This window comes from Dendrobates tinctorius, unplaced genomic scaffold (assembly GCF_039654945.1).
Source record: "Dendrobates tinctorius isolate UK_male_01 unplaced genomic scaffold, ASM3965494v1 ptg000079l, whole genome shotgun sequence".
Classification (NCBI taxonomy): Eukaryota; Metazoa; Chordata; class Amphibia; order Anura; family Dendrobatidae; genus Dendrobates; species Dendrobates tinctorius.
The window spans coordinates 7,596,588-7,618,504 of record NW_027361747.1 but is presented as its reverse complement, the minus strand read 5'-3'; the positions used below and the strand labels follow the sequence as shown (position 1 = coordinate 7,618,504).

General features: G+C 41.4%; 1 protein-coding gene across 1 annotated transcript in view; it reads right to left on the bottom strand.

Moving 5' to 3' along the window:
• The window catches only part of GABRB1 (gamma-aminobutyric acid type A receptor subunit beta1), a 694,328-nt gene that overhangs the window by 11,210 nt on the left and 661,201 nt on the right, over nucleotides 1–21,917 (bottom strand). Inside the window, exon 8 of the mRNA XM_073583457.1 lies at nucleotides 20,253–20,503. Within this exon, the coding sequence (XP_073439558.1) occupies nucleotides 20,253–20,503 (251 nt within the window). The remainder of the gene's footprint in view (nucleotides 1–20,252; nucleotides 20,504–21,917) is intronic.

Sequence of the window (21,917 nt, the reverse complement as noted above, 5' to 3'; positions counted from 1 at the left end):
ACGTACATTCTCTGCTCTGTTGAGGGCAGAGTAAAGTGCTGCAGTGCGCAGGCTCCGGACCTCTCTGACCTTTCCCGGCACCTGCGCACTGCAGCACTTTACTCTGCCCTCAACAGGGCAGAGAATGCACACCTGCGCCGGAGCCGCGGCAGAAGTAAGAAGGAGGACGGCATTGTAAGAAGATGGGAGGCGCCGGACCGGACCGCGACACCAACCGCCCCCGCCCCCGCCCCCTGGTGAGTATAATCTAACTTGTTTTTCTTATCTTTCAGGTTACATTGGGGGCTTATCTACAGCATTACAGAATGCTGTAGATAAGCCCCTGATGGCGGTGCCGGCAGCTGATAGGCCAAAAATGGGGTGACAGATTCCCTTTTAGTCTGCCAATCCTCTCCTAGACTAAAGTCTAAATCTCAGTTTTTTGATAGTTGTATTAGCCTTCTGACTGAGCACTCTGCCCCTTAGCCTCAGGCGCTTTTACTTGCAACAGGATAATACCCCTCCATTGAGATTTAAACTTTAGTCTAAGTGAGGATTCACATTAGATTCCCAGAAGAAATGTAGACTGTCTAAGAGAGGATTGGCATTAGGTCCTGGAAATGAGAATCGCCTAAATGTGGCTTCCAGGTACACATGAATTGGCCAATTTAGGCGCTAAGTAATCTCAATTTTTCATATTTCTAGTGCAGTAATGCAATTCAATTTTCATATTTCATATTTGCATGCTATGGTGCTACAGTGTGCTACCTTTAACCCCTTTCCTACATTGGACGTAGTATTCCGTCCATGTGACCTGGGCCCTAAGTCCCATGGACGGAATATTATGGCATAGCGATCAGCGGCGCCCACGTGGTGAGCGCCGCTGATCGCGGCCGGGTGTCAGCTGATTATCACAGCTGACACCCGGCACAATGTGTCAGGGGCGTTCACGGACCGCCCCCGACATGTTAACCCCTTGCACACCGCGATCAAACACGATCGCGGTGTATTGGGGGTTAAAGGGAAGCATTGGCAGGGAGGGGGCTCCCTCCGTGCTTCCCTGAGCCCCCCACAGCAACGCAATGTGCAGCGCTGCTGCGGGGGTCTCTTTCCCTTCAGGGGCCTGTAGGGAGCTGACTTCCTCAGTGCCTGCAAAGCACAGGCATGAGGAAGTCTGCGTCTATGCCTGTCACAGATTGCTGATCTGTCACAGTGATCTGTGATGTGACAGATCAGCGATCTGTCACAGGACAGTTATGTCCCCCCTGGGACAACCTAATAAAGTTAAAAAAAAAAAAAAAGTGTAAATTTTTTTTTAAAAAAAATCGCTAAATAAATTAGAAAAAAAAATATTCCCAAATAAATTAATTTTTTGGAATTAAAAAAAAAAACAATAAAAGTACACAAATTTGGTATCACCGCATCCGTAACAACCTGCCCTATAAAACTGTCCCATTAGTTAACCCCTTTAGCGAACCCCTTAAAAATTAAAAATAAAAAACGAAGCAAAAAATAAAGATTTATTATCATACTGCCGAACAAAAAGTGCAATAACGCGCGATCAAAAAGACGCATATAAATATCCATGGTCCCGCTGAAAATGTCATCTTTTTTCCCACAAAAAACGAGCTGCCATACAGCATCATCAGCGAAAAAATAAAAAAGTTATAGGTCGCAGAATAAAGCGATGCAAAAATAATTATTTTTTATATAAAATAGTTTTCATTGCATAAAACTGCCAAAACATAAAAAAAACATAAATGAGGTATCGCTGTAAACGTACCGACCCGAAGAATAAAACCGCTTTATCAATTTTACCGCACGCGGAACGGTGTAAACGCACCCCCCAAAAGAAATTCATGAAATGCTGGGTTTTGTTCATTCTGCATCCCAAAAATCGGAATAAAAAGCGATCAAAAAATGTCACGTGCCCGAAAATGATACCAATAAAAACGTCAACTCGTCTCGCAAAAAATAAGTCCTCACATGACTCGGTGGGTTAAAATACGGAAAAATTATAGCTCTCAATATGTGGTGATGCAAAAACTATTTTTACAATAAAAATCGTCTTTTAGCATGTGACAGCTGCCAAAAATAAAAACCGCCATAAATAGTAAATCAAACCCCCCGTTATCACCCCCTTAGTTAGGGAAAAATAATAAAATTAAAAGGAAATGTATTTATTTCCATTTTCCCATTAGGGTTAGGGCTAGGGCTAGGGTTAGGGCTGAGATTAGGGTTAGGGGTGTGTTGGGGTTAGTGTTGGAGTTAGAATTTGGGGTTTCCACTGTTTGGGCACATCAGGTGCTCTCCAAACGCAACATGGCATCTGATCTCAATTCCGGCCAATTCTGCGTTGAAAAAGTCAAATGGTGCTCCTTCCCTTCCAAGCTCTGCCATGCGCCCAAACAGTGTTTTACCCCCACATATAGGATATCAGCCTACTCAGGACAAATTGCAAAACAACTTTTGGGGTCCAATTTCTCCTGTTACCCTTAGGAAAATAAAAAATTGGGGCAAAAATATCATTTTTGTGGAAAAAAAATGATTTTTTTATTTTCACGCCCGGGCGTTATAAACTTCTGTGAATCACTTGGGGGTTCAAAGTGCTCACCACACATCTAGATAAGTTCCGTGGGGGGTCTAGTTTCCAAATTGGGGTCACTTGTGGGGAGTTTCAATAGTTTAGGTACATCAGGGGCTCTCCAAACACACATGACACCCGCAGACCATTCCATCAAAGTCTGCATTCCTAAACGTCACTGCTTCCCTTCCGAGCCCCGACGTGTGCCCATACAGTAGTTTTCTCCCACATATGAGGTATCAGCGTACTCATGACAAATTGGACAACAACTTTTGGGGTCCAATTTCTCCTGGTACCCTTGGGAAAATAAAAAAATTGGGGACTTAATGATCATGTTTGTGGAAAAAATACGATTTTTTTATTTTCATGCCCGGGCATTATAAACTTCTGTGAAGCCCTTGGGGGTTCAAAGTGCTCACCACACATCTAGATAAGTTCCTTAGGGGATCTAGTTTGCAAAATGGGGTCACTTGTGGGGGGTTTCCACTGTTTAGGTACATCAGGGGCTTTCCAAAAGCAACATGACACCCGCAGACTATTCAATCAAAGTCTGCATTCCAAAACGTCACTACTTCCCTTCCGAGCCCCGACGTGTGCCCATACAGTAGTTTTCTCCCACATATGAGGTATCAGCGTACACAGGACAAATTGGACAACAACTTTTGGGGTCCAATTTCTCCTGGTACTCTTGGGAAAATAAAAAAATTGGTGACTAAAAGATCATGTTTGTGGAAAAAATATGATTTTTTTATTTTCATGCCCAGCCATTATAAACTTCTGTGAAGCACTGGGGGGTTCAAAGTTCTCACCACACATCTAGATAAGTTCCTTGGGGGGTCTCGTTTCCAAAATGGTGTCATTTGTGGGGGCTTTCCACTGTTTTGGTACATCATGGGCTTTTCAAACACAACATGGTGTCCGATCTCAATTCCAGCCAAAAACGTCAAATGGCGCTGCTTCCCTTCCGAGCTCTGCCATGCACCCAAATAGTGGTTTACCCCCATAAGTGTGGTATCAGCATACTCAGGACAAATTGCACAATAACTTTTAGGGTCCTGTTACCCTTGGGAAAACAAAAATTGGGGGTGAAAAGATCATTTTTGTGGAAAAAATATGATTTTTTAATTGTACCGCTGTACGTTATAAACTTCTGTGAAGCCCTTGTGGGTTCAAAGTTCTCACCACATATCTAGATAAGTTCCTTGGGGCGGTCTAGTTTCCAAAATGGGGTCACTTGTGGGGGGTTTCCACTGTTTAGGTACATCAGGGGCTCTCCAAATGCGACATGGCGTCCGATTTGAATTCCAGCCAATTTTGCATTGAAAAAAGTCAAACGGCGCTCCTTCCCTTCTGAGCTCTGCCATGCGCCGAAACAGTGGTTCCCCCCCACATATCAAGTATCAGCGTACTCAGGACAAATTGCACAATAAATTTTGCAGTCCAAATTCTCCTGTTACCCTTGGTAAAATAAAAAAAATTGAACCTGAAATATTTTTTTTTTTAAAAAGTTAAATGTTCATTTTTTTTAAATATTCAAAAAATTCCTGTGACGCACCTAAGGGTTAATAAACTTCTTGAATGTGGTTTTGAGCTCCTTCAGGGGTGCAGTTTTTAGAATGGTGTCACTTTTGGGTATTTTCTATCATATAGACCCCGCAAAGTGGCTTGAAATGTGATGTGGTCCGTAAAAATAAAATGGTGTTTGTTATGATTGAGTCACCGAGGAGGAAAAAACAAAACTCAAGATCAGTCCAGAAAATCAGAGAGGTTGGAAACTAGCGGATTGCAGACCCTTAATCCTATCACACAACTAGCAGTAGCCGTGGAGTGTTCCTACGGTGATCCTAGACACCTCATCACAGCCGGAGATCTACATAACCCTAAAGAGAGAAAAGGGAAAACTGACTGCCCCAGAGCAGACCCCAAAGCAATAGGCAGCCCCCAACATATAATGACGGTGAAGCAAGATGAAAACACTAACACAGATAGAAAGATAGGTTGAGCAAACGATGGGGCCCAAGCTAGCTAAAAAGGACAGGACAGAAAAGCTGCTGTCTGCAATCCGAGAAAACCCTGCTAAAAATATTACCAACACAACTGATAAGCAAAAAGGACCCTGAAGTCACTAGACTTCAACCCTATATCAGCACTCAGAATATTCTGAAAGCAGAGCAAAAGAGAACACTGATCAAGGAAAAAGAATCCAGCACACCCCCAGCCGGGGATGGCTGAACTCAGAAAACAAGGAAAACAAAACCAAAACTATTAAATTCAATAGCAGAGCAAAAACTTATCTTTGGGAAGCAGGAATCAGACTGGTCTCCAAGAATCCAGCAGAGAAATCACCAGCCACTCAGAAGGGTGTCGGCTGCCTTATATCCAGTCTGAAGTTCCCATTACCCAGTCACAATCCACCTGATCAGGTGTTTGGTTTCTTTCATCCAAATCAGCCTCACTACCTTCCTTCACCAGAAGAGGGAGATCCTCGGACACAAAAGGTGAATGAACAGATGAGCTCACAACAGGTGTTGCAAAAATGAGAAAACGCTGGTCAATTTTTAACCCTTATAACTTCCTAACAAAAAATTTTGGTTCCAAAATTGTGCTCATGTAAAGTAAACATGTGGGAAATGTTACTTATCAAGTTTTTTTGTGTGCTGTGATTTAAGGGCATAAAAATTCAAAGTTGGAAAATTGCGAAATTTTAAAAATTTTAGCCAAATTTCCATTTTTTTCACAAATAAACGCAAGTTATTTGATTGAAATTTTACCACTAACATGAAGTACAATATGTCACGAGAAAACAATGTCAGAATCACCGGGATCCATGGAAGCGTTTCAGAGTTATTACCTCATAAATGGACAGTGTTCAGAATTGTAAAAATTGGCCCGGGAGTTAACGTGCAAACCACCCTTGGTAGTGAAGGGGTTAATGTTTATTGCATATGAGTTGGTGATTCCTAGGTAAGCACCTGCTCAGACCTGATTTGTGTTTGGATGTGACGGTCAGTTTTTTGATAGTTGTATTAGCCTTTTGACTGAGCACTCCACCCCTTAGCTTCAGGCATGTTTAATTGCAACAGAATCATACCCCTCCATTGAGATTGACTTTAGTATGTAGACTGTCTAAGAGAGGATTGGCGTTAGGTCCTGGAAAAGAGAATCGCCTTAACGTGGTTTCCAGATACACATGAATTGGCCAATTTATGCGTTAAGTATTCTCAATTTTTCATATTTCTAGTGCAGTAATGCAATTCAATTTTCATATTTCATATTTGCATGTTATGGCGCTACAGTGTGATACCTTTAATGTTTATTACATTTCTTGGCATAAACAGATCCTCGGAGAGATATTTGTATTGTCCACTTATATACAGTGGGGAAAAAACTATTCAGTCAGCCACCAATTGTGCAAGTTCTCCCACTTAACAAGATGATAGAGGCCTGTAATTGACATCATACGTAGACCACAACTATGGGAGTCAAAATGAGAAAACAAATCCAGAAAATCACCTTCTCTGATTTGGCAAGATTTATTTAGCAAGTTATGGTGGAAAATAAGTATTTGGTCACCTAAAACATGCAAGATTTCTGACTCTCACAGACCTGCAACTTCTTCTTTTAGAGGATCCTCTGTCCTCCTGTAGTAATTGCACCTGTTTGAACTTGTTATCAGTATAAAAGACACCTGTCCACAACCTCAAATAATCACACTCCAAACTCCACTATGGTGAAGACCAAAGAGATGTTGAAGGACACCAGAAATAAAATTGTAGCCCTGCACCAGGCTGGGAAGACTGAATCTGCAATAGGCAAGCAGCTTGGTGTGATTAAATAACCTGGGGGAGCAATAATAAGAAAATGGATGACATAAAAGACCATTGATAATCTCCCTCGATCTGGGGCTCCACGCAAGATCATACCCCGTGGGGTCAAAATGATCACAAGAATGGTGAACAAATATCTCAGAACCACACGGAGACCTAGTGAATGACCTGCATAGAGCTGAGACCACCGTAACAAAGGCTACCATCAGTAACACACTATGCCACCAGGGACTAAGATACTGCAGTGCCAGATGTGTCCCCTTGCTTAAGCCAGTACATGTCCGGGCATGTCTGAATTTTGCTAGCGAGCATTTGGATTATCCAGAAGAGTATTGGGAGAATGTCATATGATCTGATGAAACCAAAGTAGAACTGTTTGGTAGAAACAAAACTAGTTGTGTTTGGAGGAAGCAGAATGCTGAGTTGCATCCAAAGAACATCATACCTACTATGAAGCATGAGGGTGGCAACATCATGCTTTGGAGCTGTTTCTCTGCAAAGGAACTAGGACAACTGATCCGTGTACATGAAAGAATGAACGGGGGCCGTGTATTGTGAGATTTTGAGTGCAAACCTCCTTCCATCAGCAAGGGCACTGAAGATGAAATGTGAATGGGTCATTCAGCATGATAATGATCCCAAGCACGCCGCTAGGGCAATGAAGGAGTGGCTTTGTAAAAAGCATATGAAGGTCCTGGAGTGGCCTAGCCAGTCTCCAGATCTCAACCCCATAGAAAACCTTTGGAGGTTAGAAGTAGAACAAATTTCTACATAGGAGGAGGTGATGAAGATATTAAATGTTAACTCTGTGAACCCCTTTCTTTATCATAAATTTTTAACTCTCTTTAAACCTATAATATGTAGGACTGGAAAAGACAGACAGCTAACTTGGGTTGAAACACTTCTTGCCCAGATTAAACCACTAAAAAAAATAATGGCCACTTCGTACAAACAAATTATATCCATTCGAGGACCCAAATCCCTCCCATTTATTAAAAAATGGGAAAGAACCTTGAATATATCACTCTCCTCCACAAATTTGAAGGAAGTATTGAAATCGCACAAACTCTCCTCTAAATGCATGCACAAACAAGAAAGTGGGTGCAAACTAATCACCAGATGGCACATCACCCCGAATAAACTCCACAGATACAAAAAAACTTATAATCCAAACTGCTGGAGATGCCAAAAAGAAAAGGGCACATACTTGCATATGTGGTGGACCTGTCCAAAAATCCAGGTCAGAAATTATTAAGTGTATTTCGCATGTTTTAAAGACCCCTTTAACAGCTTATTCAGAAGTATGCTTTCTTCATTTATTCCCAGGAACATTGCCTAAAAATAATCTCTCTCTTTTCAGGCATTTAATGGCTTCAGCCAGAATACTGGTGCCAACTGAGTGGAAATCAGTCAAGGCACCAAGAATCTCCCAATGGAACAAAAGGTGGAACAGTTCTATAGGCTAGAGGTGCTAACTAGCTGGGAACACAGGAGACATCTGCAGTTTAAAGAGATATGGTCCCCATGGTGCACTTACAGATATGCCTCAGGTGTATAGAGGGAGCAAAGTCAAAAAATTGGGGTTGTCCTCCTATATAAACATTTATAATTTATATCGGAAACTGTTTCTCTATAGTATTTGAGCTATGTAAACCAAAATACATTACTCACGTGTTAACCGTATATTAAATACTAAACAGGCCTGCAATATCTAAATCTCAAGACATGTACAAGCGATATAGCAACAAGCTGATGTACCATGAGTTTCTCTTCACAGTGATCCCCCACCAAGCCAAACTCTAACCCGACCCAAAGGCTCCATTCACACACTCTTCCTTCTTCCCAAATCTCTTTCTTTATTCCCTTTTCCATAAAGTCTTTGTAAGTTTATGTTGTATACAATGTTGTCTGTTTCATACGAAACATACTGTTTAGAGATGTTGATTTGGTATCCATGTAGATCTTTGAATATTACAAGTATATATAGGTATACTGCCAACCCTATGGTTATATGCATGGCTCCAACATCTATTTTGCACTGTTTAATTCCTTGAAAATTTAATAAAAAAGAATTTAAAAAGAGAAGTAAACCATCGGAGGGATTTGAAAGTCGGTGTTACCCAGCGACGGGCCCAAAACATCACTGCTCTAGAGGAGATCTGCATGGAGGAATGGACCAACATACCAGCAACAGTGTGTGCCCACCTTGTGAAGTCTTACAGAAAACATTTGACCTCTGTCATTGCCAACAAAGGATATATAACAAAATATTGCGAAGAACGTTTGTTAATGACCAAATACTTATTTTCCACCATAATTTGCAAAATAAATCTTGCCAAATCAGACAAGGTGATTTTCTGGATTTGTTTTCTCAAAGTTGTGGTCTACCTATGATGTCAATTACAGGCCTCTCTCATCTATTTAAGTTGGATAACTTGCACAATTGGTGGCTGACTACTTTTTTCCCCACTGTACTTATACATGGTTATTAGATCACCCCTCAGTCGTCTTTTTTCTAGAATAAATAATCCTAATTTTGCTAATCTCTCTTGGTATTGTAGTTCCCCCATCCCCTTTATTAATTTTGTTGCCCTCCTTTGTACTCCGCTCTAGTTCCATTATATCCTTCCTGAGCACCGGTGTGCAAAACTGTACACAGTACTCCATATATACATTGCATAGAAGAAATATACAACACCAGTACAGGAATCAATGTAACATGGATAAATGTTCACAAGAATAAGAGATCATTTGCAGTATAACAGCCGGACCCCAATGTATGGTTCATGTTTGATTTCTTCTTGTCTGGACTTTATATCTATCACGTTCTCTCAATCATGTTTAATATTTGTCTTGTAATTGTTCTATATTTGAATAACAAAATACATCACATCTATTTTGTTGATTGATTGCATTCTCGTATTTAGTGGGGAAAGTATATTAGAGTTTACTTTACTATAGTTTTGGTCTTCAGGGTTCTCAGTGGAGTCTCTTTAATTGTGTATCTACTGTATATGAAGTAACCCTGCCAAATTCAGGCAACATACATGAAGGAGACCCAACTTGCAATCCAAACATTTTCCAAAAATAAGGGGCTTCACCAAGAAAAGTGGCATCAATTGAACCACAGTAGAAATTTTATAATGGTGCAGCAGTCAGCCATGGGCTATGCATGAGACAGGGTCTGGGTCAGCATTTACAGCTTTGAAATTAACTTGACATTTAGAGGTGGGTGAGGGACCGGTGTAGGCCTGCTGTGCTTGAGCCATACCAAATTCAAGCAACACACATGATGGAGACCCAACTTCGAGTCAAATCATTTCCAAAAACTAGGGTCAGACACTTGGAAAAGTGACATCAATTGACCCACAGTAGACATTTTTATAATGAGTAGCATGGATGGATGGGACAGGACCTAGCTCAGCATTTCCAGCTTACAACTTGATCAGTAAGAGTCTGATGAGTGACATGTGTATGCCTGGCGCTCTGAGACCCCTTCCACTACAAGCAGCCCACCAGATGGAGACCCAGCTTGGAGTCTCCACATTTCCAAAAATTATTAGCACATGCCACTAAAGTGGCATCAATTCCCCCAGAGTAGAAATAGTATAAAGGTGCTCTGAGACTCCTGCCACTACAGGTAACACACAACAAGGAGACACGAATAAGAGTCTCCATTTACCAAAAATATGGCTTGACATGACTCAGGAGGAAGCAAAAGGAGGAGGAATAGAAGGAATATTACGTGCTTTAAAAAAAGGCAAATTGTAAAAATAACAACGATGGACACACCTTCTGATTGTTGCACCACAAAGGCACTTGTTAATAACATCAGCAGCAGTAGCAACAGCAGGCACAGAAGCCATGACAAAGGTGTTACAGACTGCAATAATGCAAAATCAGTGCGGCACACAGAAAAGTACACCATCGCCTAGTCTGCCCAGTCTGCGACATTGGTGCAAAAGTCATTGGAGTTCCATGACTTGTTCATTTTTATGAAAGTTAGATGGTCTACACTTCCATGGGACAGCTGAATGTGTTTATCCATCAGGACACCACTAGAGATGGGGAAATCCGAAAAGTAAAGTTCAGCGTCTATGCTCAACACCTACTGTTCGGGCAAGGACACCGAACACAGACGTCACCAGGAAGTCTGTATTACTGTTCGGGTTCGGCCCCCCCGAATACCGGGTGTCTGTCACTCTGTCATGTGCATGACAGCATGGCAAACACTGCTTCTGATGGGCGGTAAAATCATTACCACCGGTCAGACAGCCGTGGTTCCCATGATGTCCAATGACAGTGTGGGGACGCAGCTGTGATCGAAGGTATAAAGTTTATCTCCGGTCACTGGCGCAGGCTGACGAATATTGATGATGACAGACTAATCTTTAATGCTGCCAAAAGTGGGCATAAAAAATGGACCCCCTCTACTATGTCCCTTTGGTCTAAATTGGAATGTGAGAAGGGGTTCTCTCATGTAGAAAACACCTTTAGTTATATTACAATGTACTTACAGGTTCCATTTTTTTTGTTTATTATAGTTCACCAGGCTAATAAAGTGAACAGATGGGAAAAAGCTGACTGTCATAAGGACTCACGTGTCTTCATCTCAAAAGACCCTGGATCCAGTCTAAGAGCAGAAAAGAATAATGCAAGCCAAAGATGCACCTGCAGAAAACACTCATCAAAATTGAGTGCTCGAATAGAACAAATGTATGCATAAGCATCACTGATTACATCCAGAGGTAGACATGAAGAGGTAAGATCAAAAGCAAACAATCATTAAAATATATAAAAACAATGAATTTGAGAATACAGTGTTGGCCAAAAGTATTGACACCCCTGCAATTCTGTCAGATAATACTCAGTTTCTTCCTGAAAATGATTGCAAACACAAATTCTTTGGTATTATTATCTTCATTTAATTTGTCTTAAATGAAAAAACACAAAAAGAATTGTCCTAAAGCCAAGTTGGATATAATTCCACACCAAACATAAAAAAGAGGGTGGACAAAAGTATTGGCACTGTTCGAAAAATCATGTGATGCTTCTCTAATTTCTGTAATTAAGAGCACCTGTAACTTACCTGTGGCACCTAACAGGTGTTGGCAATAGCTAAATCACACTTGCAGCCAGTTGACATGGATTAAAGTTGACTCAACCTCTGTCCTGTGTCCTTGTGTGTACCACATTGAGCATGGAGAAAAGAAAGAAGACCAAAGAACTGTCTGAGGACTTGAGAAACCAATTGTGAGGAAGCATGAGCAATATCAAGGCTAAAAGTCCATCTACAAAGACCTGAATGTTCCTGTGTCTACCGTGCGCAGTGTCATCAAGAAGTTTAAAGCCCATGGCACTGTGGCTAACCTCCCTAGATGTGGACGGAAAAGAAAAATTATCAAGAGATTTCAACGCAAGATTGTGCGGATGTTGGTTAAAGAACCTCGACTAACATCCAAACAAGTTCAAGCTGCCCTGCAGTCCAAGGGTACAACAGTATCCACCCGTACTATCCATCGGCATCTGAATAAAAAGGGACTGTATGGTAGGAGACCCAGGAAGACCCCACTTCTTACCCCGAGACATAAAAAAGCCAGGCTGGAGTTTGCCAAAACTTACCTGAAAAAGCCTAAAATGTTTTGGAAGAATGTTCTCTGGTCAGATGAGACAAAAGTAGAGCTTTTTGGGCAAAGGCATCAACATAGAGTTTACAGGAGAAAAAAAGAGGCATTCAAAGAAAAGAACACGGTCCCTACATTCAAACATGGCGGAGGTTCCCTGATGTTTTGGGGTTGCTTTGCTGCCTCTGGCACTGGACTGCTTGACCGTGTGCATGGCATTATGAAGTCTGAAGACTACCAACAAATTTTGTAGCATAATGTAGGGCCCAGTGTGAGAAAGCTGGGTCTCCCTCAGAGGTCATGGGTCTTCCAGCAGGACAATGACCCAAAATACACTTCAAAAAGCACTAGAAAATGGTTTGAGAGAAAGCACTGGAGTCTTCTAAGGTGGCCAGCAATGAGTCCAGACCTGAATCCCATAGAACACCTGTAGAGAGATCTAAAAATGGCAGTTTGGAGAAGGCACCCTTCAAATATCAGGGACCTGGAGCAGTTTGCCAAAGAAGAATGATCTAAAATTCCAGCAGAGCATTGTAAGAAACTCATTGATGGTTACCGGAAGCGGTTGGTCGCAGTTATTTTGGCTAAAGGTTGTGCAACCAAGTATTAGGCTGAGGGTGCCGATACTTTTGTCCGGCCCATTTTTGGAGTTTTGTGTGAAATTATCAATGTTTTCCATTTTGCTTCATTCTCTTTTGTGTTTTTTCATTTAAGACAAATTAAATGAAGATAATAATACCAAAGAATTTGTGTTTGCAATCATTTTCAGGAAGAAACTGAGTATAATATGACAGAATTGCAGGGGTGTCAATACTTTTGGCCAACACTGTATATGCTCATAAGAGGTTTTAGGGGGTTATATTTTACCATTGAATTTAGGTGCACAGCTAACGCTAAATCCTATAATTTTCTGAGGCCATTCTCCAGGAATGCAATATAAGATAGCTATGACTTTTTATTTATGACTCAAAATACAGAATTTAGAGTTTCACTGCAGTTCTTGACTAGGAAATACTATCTATAGAGTTGAGCGATACCGTCCGATACTTCAAAGTATCGTATCGGATGGTATCGGCCGATCTTTAAAAAAAGTATCGGTATCGCCGATTCCGATACCGGAAGTCCCATTCAAGTCTATGGGACTTCCGGTATCGGAATAAGAAAAACCCTTTCCTGCCCTTGTACAGCCTCTCTGGGGTCTGTACGGGCCTTTCGGGGGGCTGTGCCGGCCTGCCAGGGGGTCTGTGCAGGCTCCGGTGGTCTGTGCCGGCCTGCCGGGGGGCTGTGCCGGCCTGCCGGGGGGCTGTGCCGGCTCCGGTGGGCTGTGCCGGCCTGCCGGGGGGCTGTGCAGGCTCCGGGGGGCTGTGCCGGCCTGCCGGGGGGCTGTGCAGGCTCCGGGGGGCTGTGCCGGCCTGCCGGGGGGCTGTGCAGGCTCCGGGGGGCTGTGCCGGCCTGCCGGGGGGCTGTGCCGGCCTGCCGGTGGTCTGTGCAGGCATCGTCCGATGGGACTACAAGTCCCATCGGGCGATGCCTGCTACCATGACAGTGATTGACACATTAGCCAATGATGGGACAGTAGTAGTCCCATCATCCGGCTAATGTGTTAAATGTAAAAAAAAAAAAAAAAAATTACATGCTACATACATACAACATGCATACTACATACATGCTACATTCATACTACATACTACATACATGCTACATTCATACTACATAAATACTACATGCAACATACATACTACATATATACTACATATATACTACATGCATGCTACATACATACCACATACATACTACATACATACTACATGCTACATACATACCACATATATACTACATGCATGCTACATACATACTACATGCTACATACATACCACATACATACTACATGCATGCTACATACATACTACATGCATGCTACATACATACTACATGCTACATACTACATATATACTACATGCATGCTACATACATACTACATGATACATACTACATATATACTACATGCATGCTACATACATACTACATGCTACATACATACTACATATATACTACATGCATGCTACATACATACTACATGCTACATACATACTACATATATACTACATGCATGCTACATACATACTGCATGCTACATACATACTACATACATACTACATGCTACATACATACCACATATATACTACATACATACTACATACAATACATTCATACAATACATACATAGACATACAGTACATATAACATAGAGTAACATACTTACCAATACTTGTCACATTGTTCCCCGAAGCCATTGTCTTTTCCGGAATAAATATTAACATAACAAACCACAAAAATACTCACCCACGATCCGAAGCAGTCCACGAGTGTGTCCCACGACGATCTTGGGTAGAGAACGGCAGCATCAGCTGATGCTGCCGTTCTCTACGGGCTGCAGGAATCCAATGACGGAAGGTAGGTATCCTTCCGCACTGTATTCCTCCGCCACTTAAAAAAAAAAAAGTCCCTAGTCTCACTTTATGCCATTGCTGTGTGGGAATTTCCCACGCAGCAATGGCATAAAGTGAGACTAGGGACTTTTTTTTTTTTAAGTGGCGGAGGAATACAGTGCGGAAGGATACCTACCTTCCGTCATTGGATTCCTGCAGCCCGTAGAGAACGGCAGCATCATCTGATGCTGCAGTTCTCTACCCAAGATCGTCGTGGGACACAGTCGTGGACTGCTTCGGATCGTGGGTGAGTATTTTTGTGGTTTGTTATGTTAATATTTATTCCGGAAAAGACAATGGCTTCGGGGAACAATGTGACAAGTATTGGTAAGTATGTTACTCTATGTTATATGTACTGTATGTCTATGTATGTATTGTATGAATGTATTGTATGTATGTAGTATATATGTGGTATGTATGTAGCATGTAGTATGTATGTAGTATGTATGTAGCATGCATGTAGTATATATGTAGTATGTATGTAGCATGCATGTAGTATATATGTAGTATGTATGTAGCATGCATGTAGTATATATGTAGTATGTATGTAGTATGTATGTGGTATGTATGTAGTATGTATGTAGTATGTATGTAGTATGTATGTAGTATGTATGTGGTATGTATGTAGCATGTAGTATGTATGTAGCAAGCATGTAGTATGTATGTAGCATGCATGTAGTATGTATGTAGCATGCATGTAGCATGCATGTAGCATGCATGTAGTATGTATGTAGTATGTATGTAGTATGTATGTAGTATGTAGCATGTATGTAGCATGTATGTAGTATGTATGTAGTATGTAGCATGTATGTAGTATGTATGTGGTATGTATGTAGCATGTAGTATGTATGTAGCATGCATGTCGTATATATGTAGTATGTATGTAGTATGTGGTATGTATGTTAGCATGTAGTATGTATGTAGCATGCATGTAGTATGTATGTAGCATGCATGTAGTATGTATGTAGCATGTATGTAGTATGTATGTAGTATATATGTAGTATGTATGTAGCATGCATGTAGTATGTATGTAGTATTTTTTTTTTTTTTTTTTTTTTTTTTTTAACATTTAACACATTAGCCGGATGATGGGACTACTACTGTCCCATCATTGGCTAATGTGTCAATCACTGTCATGGTAGCAGGCATCGCCCGATGGGACTTGTAGTCCCATCGGACGATGCTTGCACAGACCCCCGGACATCAGCACAGCCCCCCGGCAGGCCGGCACAGCCCCCCGGCAGGCCGGTACAGACCCCCACAGGGTGCACAGCCCCCCGGCAGGCCGGCACAGCCCCCCCGGCAGGCCGGTACAGACCCCCACAGGGTGCACAGACCACCGGCAGGCCGGCACAGCCCCCCGGCAGGCCGGTACAGACCCCCACAGGGTGCACAGACCACCGGCAGGCCGGCACAGCCCCCCGGCAGGCCGGTACAGACCCCGGGCAGTCCACACAGCCCCCCGGCAGGCCGGCACAGCCCCCCGGCAGGCCGGCAGAGACCCCCGGAAGGCCCGAAATGACGGCGCATCATGATGCGCACACACCGCGCATCATGATGACGTCAGTCTGTCAATCAACTTTGAACTTCCGATTCCGATGCCGAATTCCGATATTGAAAAAATATCGGAAGTCGGTATCGGAATTCCGATACAGCAAGTATCGGCCGATACCCGATACTTGCGGTATCGGAATGCTCAACACTAACTATCTAATAACATTTCCAAAGTTCTCTCGGCTGGCTCAGTTTTATGGTTTAGTATATTCATTTTCAAAATTATTAGGGCATACAAGAAGCACCATTTAGCACCTCCAACAATTAGACAAAGTGTTGAGTACAGCACCAGCAGAACTATACAGACTAAGCCCAAAATTAGGTTTCTTACTTGTACCTTTGTTTCTCTTTTCATCTGCTTTTGTGCTTTTGCCCCTCTGTGCATTCAGCTGCACAGAGCAGAATGATCAAACCTCTTGTTCCATAATAAAATGATATATATACTGTGCATATATATATATATATAATATAACTATATATGTATACATATAATATATACTGTATATAGATAGAGCAAGTGAAATAAGTATTGAAATCATCACCAATTTTCTAAGTAAATATATTTCTGAAGGTGCTATTGACATGAAATTTTGACCAGATGTGTCGGTAACAACCCATCCAATCCATACAGTCAAAGCAACCATACCATAGTTGTCCACTGACACAGGGAAGATGTATTGAGCACAAAAAGAAAGAGAGATGCAAAAAGCCATGGAAAGTCATAACACCAGCTGAAGTCTATCAGTAATTATAACGCAATCCTGAAAAATAAAATCAGCTGGTTCAACTGATGGCCTATAAAAAGGTGTCTTATTACCAAGGTGCCACACAAGAAACATCTCATGATGGGTAAAACAAGTGAACTGCCTCAAGAAATTTGCAACCTTATTGTTGCAAAACATACGGATGACATTGTTTACAGAAGAATTTCTAAACTACTGTAGGTTCCAGTGAGCACTGTTGGGGTCATAATCTGGAAGTGGAAAGAACATCATTTCACCATAAACCGGCCATGACCAGGTGCTCCCTGCAGGATTTCTGACATAGGAGTGAAAAGAATTATCAGCAGAGTTGTCCAAGAGCCAAGGACCACCTGTGAAGAGCTACAGAAAGACCTGGAATCAGCAGATACAATTGTTTCAAAGAAAACAATAAGTACTGCACTCAACCTCAATGGCCTGTATGCACGCTCACCACGCAAGACTCCATTGCTGAACAAAAAGCATGTTCAAGGGCGTTTAAAGTTTTCTCAACAACATTTAGACAAGCTAGCGAAGCCAGTGAAGTACTGGGAGAATATAGTCTGGTCAAGCGTGACCAAAATTGAACTCTTTGGCTGCCATAATACACACCATGTTTGGAAGGCAAAAGGCACTGCATATCAACCCAAAAACACCTTACAAACAGTGAAGTTTGGATGTGGGAAAATCATGGTGTGGGCCTGTTTTTCACATACAGTACTTCCAAACTTCATTTAATTGAAGGAAGGATGAATGGACAAATGTACCAAGATATTCTTAATAAAAATCTGCTGCCATCTACCAAGATAATGAAAGTGAAATGAGCGTGGACATTTCAGCAATACATTGATCAATAACACAAAGCCAAAAAAAACTCTCAATTGGTTTCAGAGAAATAATATAAAGCTGCTAGAATGGCCCAGACAATCACCTGACCTGAATTCAATAGAACATTTATGGAAAGAACTAAAGCTGAGAGTTCATAAAAGTAGCTCATGGAACCTTCAGAATTTAAAGATTGTTTGTGGAAGAATGGGACAAAATCACATCTGAGCAATGCATGTGACTAGTTTCTCCATATAAGAGGCATCTTAAAGCGATCATCAACAAAGGCTTTTATACGAAGTATTAGATTTCAGTATATTTTCAATACTTTTCCCTAACTTAATTTATGGACACTACATTTTGATTTCTTTGCCTGTGTGGATTGTATGTGTTGTTACAGACATCTAGTGAGAATTTCATGTCAATTGCACCTTAATAAATATATTTACTTGGAGAATTGGTGATGTGTTCAATATTTATTCCATCCTCTGTGTACATACGGTATATATATTGTATATATATATATATATATTTACAGTATATATATAAAAAATAAAGGGAACACTAAAATACTACATCCTAGACATCACTGAATGAAATATTTCAGTTGCAAATCTTTATTCATTACATAGCGGAAAGCATTGAGAGAAATAAAACATAAGAATGATCAAGGGAAGTCAAAATTAATATCCCATAGAGCTCTGGATTCGGAATGATATTCAAAGTCAAAGTAGAAAATCAAATTGCAGGCTGATCTTTAGTAGAAATGCCGCAAGACAAGGAAATGATGCTCAGTAGTGTGTGTGGCCTCCACGTACCTGTATGACCTCCCTATAAGTCCTGGGCATGCTCCTAATGAGGTGGCAGATGTCCTCTTGAGGGATCTCCTCCCAGACCTGGATTAAACCATCAGTCAACTCCTGTACAGTCTGTGGTGCATCGAGACATGATGTCCCAGATGTGCCCTATTGGATTCAAGTCTGGGAAATGGGCAGGCCAGTACGTAGCATCAATACCTTGATCATGGAGGAACTAATGACACACTTAAACCACATGAGGCCTAGCATTGTCAGGCATCGGAAGGAACTTAGGGCCCACTGCACATGGTCTCATAATGGGTCTGAGGATCTCATCCCGGTACGTAATGGCAATCAGGGTACCTCTGTCTAGTACATGGAGGGCTGTGCGGCCCTGTAATTAAATGCCTCCCCACACCGATACTGCCCCACTGTCAAACTGTTCATGGTGGATGTTACAGGCAGAACATCTCCACACTCTGTCACGTCTGTCACATGTGCTCAGTGTGAACCTACTCTCTTCCATGAAGAGTACAGTATACTAATGTTGAATCTGCCGGTCTTGGTGTTCTCTGGCAAATGCCAGTCGCCCTGCACAGTGTTGTGCTGTAAGCAAAACTCCCACTTGTGGACATTGGGCCCATATAACACCCTCATGGAGTCTGTTTCTGACAGAGCAGACATATGGATGTTCATGGTCTCCTGGAGGTAATTTTTCATGGCTTTGGCACTGCTCCTCATGTTCCTCCTTGCACAAAAGAGGAGATGGCGGTCCTGCTGCTAGGTTATTGCCCTTCTACCACCCTGTGCATGTCTCCTGGTGTATTGGCCTGTCTCCTGGTATCGGCTCCATGCTCTGGACACTGTGCTGAGAGGCACAGCTACCCTTCTTGTCACAGCTCGTATTGATGTGCCATCCTGGATGAGCTGCACTACCTGAGCAACTTCTGTGGGTTGTAGACACAAATATATAGTGTATGTAAACTTCTGGTTTAAGTTGTACCTATATAGTCATATATTTTAAATTTTTGGGAGCATAGTCACTACCATTAGCACTGCTGTCGAGTGTGAGCACAATACAGTTGATGTCAGCGCTGCAGGTAACAACATAATCGTGAAAGCAGCCTCCTCAAAAAACACTGTCTAACACTGCGCATGCATGGTTTTCTCTGTCAAGTGCAGGTGGCTCACCACAGTACAGTTAAACTGAGGTTTTAGCCGGCTCAAAAATCTGTTGAATGAACCTTGCATGCAGAGTTCCATGAATCACTGAAGGAGAACACAGCTGTGAGCGCGCATCAGAGTGAGAGTGTGCTCAGCTATAGAAGACAGGATACCTGCAATATAGACCTGAGACATTGGAACCTACAGAAGGACGGTTCCAATGGCAGCAGATTGTAAATATAGCCTGGAGGGATTCATCGCTAGGAAGTAAGTACTACTCAACTATAAAAATTTGTAAAATACTTAATTTGGCACACTTTATTAAAAATCTATATAGGCTGTTGTGAAATCTATTTCGATTTTGGGAATAGCCATTTAATTTCAAGCTGCACCTTGTCATTTGCAATTTCTTCTCCAGTAGTAAAAGCAGAAATCCTTTTTTTCTTTTTCCAAGGTAATATTCACTAATTTACCCCCCCCACCAGTTATTCCTGTTCGCTGAATATAGGTGAGTATTGGTTAGCCTAATATTTTGAAGCAGAGAAAGGTTATAGCAGAAATAAATGTTCATATTTTTAAATATCTATGTACGGTATGTGCACATATGCTTTCGTCACCATTCATTGAGAACCATGAACTGTAAAAATTCAATTTATTGTTTCTTATCACCTGAACTTTGTTCATTTCCAGTTTGTTTTTTTCATTAGTCGCTTTTTCCGCCTTTTCTGCTGCTTTCTTCTGGAGTTGTGGGCCTTTTCCAAAGAAGATGTAGTTTACAAAAGCATATTCCAGCAATGCCAAAAATACAAATACAAAGCATCCCATCAAATAGATATCAATAGCTTTGACATAAGGGATCTTTGGTAGGGTCTCTCTGAGATGGGTGCTGATGGTTGTCATTGTCAGCACAGTGGTTATTCCTGGAAGACAAGTTTACAATGTGTAATAAATTCATATATTTCTCTAGGTAACATTCTAGTTTAAAGCCAATTATCCAACTATGTCCTCCTGATTGTATTTCCTTAAATATGCAAAATCTGTAATATGTTTTCCATCATAGCTTTTGGCTAGTTAACATGCATATGTAAAATGGTACACATACAAGTGCTAAATTGGTACTTTGTGAAATGTTTCAAGTGAACATATGAACTCGCCTAACATTTATTTTATTAAACGTTTTAAAAAAATTTCCACAAACTTTCTTTTTCTTATAACTAAGTTTTGCAAGATTTCTGTGTTGTTCCTCCTCCATACATTAATGCATACAGTGATTACAAGGCATTAATTAGGTGAGTCCTTGCACACCCCAGTCAGTAATGACATTATAGGAGAGGGCCATAGATTATTTATACATTTTCAGAAAAGATAACAGAGGAATTGCACAACCCAGACCTTTAAGAATGTAAGCATGACCATTGCTATTCCAAGACAGAGTCATACTATAACTCTATGCATGAATGGTGGCTACAAACAGCAGATACTTCTTGATAAAAGCAGATCCCACACATTGGAAAATTAATAATCCAATCTTATAATTGTAAAGTTATTGAAAAGTGGTACATTATATTCACTGATGTGTTTCGAGTCCCTCAGACGCTTACTCATGGATATGAGGTATGAGTAAGTCCACGTTCACATGTTTAGTATTTGCAAGCCAAAACCTGGAGTGCAACAGTAAGAGGAAAATTATGGTATACAGGTATTAGAAACACGTCACCACTTTGACATTTTTCAACCACTCTTGGTTTAGGCTGATAAATATTGTTGTTAAATACTGACCAAACATGTGAATGTAGCTTAAGGGTCCAATGGGCACAAAATACGTTAGATGAATATGCCTGAAGTATTGTTTCTCCTTGCGGAGAATGACATGCTAAGCATGCCGAGATGAGGAGACAAAGCCGCAATGCTCACACTTTGTACTGGCTAGGGGCATTATCCCGAAACACAGTGTCTGTAAATTGAGATTCTGGTTTTGGCTTTTATCCTAAGTCGTGTAACAAGGCTCGTTAAAGGGTCGACATTGACTTTTAGGATTGCTACTTCCAATAGGTGGCACAAGAGTTCCAGTCCTCTTCCTCTCTGAAGAGACAATTTGCATAATTCCCAGAGGAGCATTGCGGCTTTAAGTCTCCTCATCTCCGCATGCTTAGCATGTAATTTTCCGCAAGGAGAAGCGATACTTTTTGGATATCGGTCAGACGCCTCTCACACAGCCAAACCAGATCTCACACTTTGCACTGACGAGGGGCAGTACCCCGAAACACAGTGTCTGCAAATTGAGATTCTGGTTTTGGCCTTTATCCTAAGTCATGTAACAAGGCTCGTTAAAGG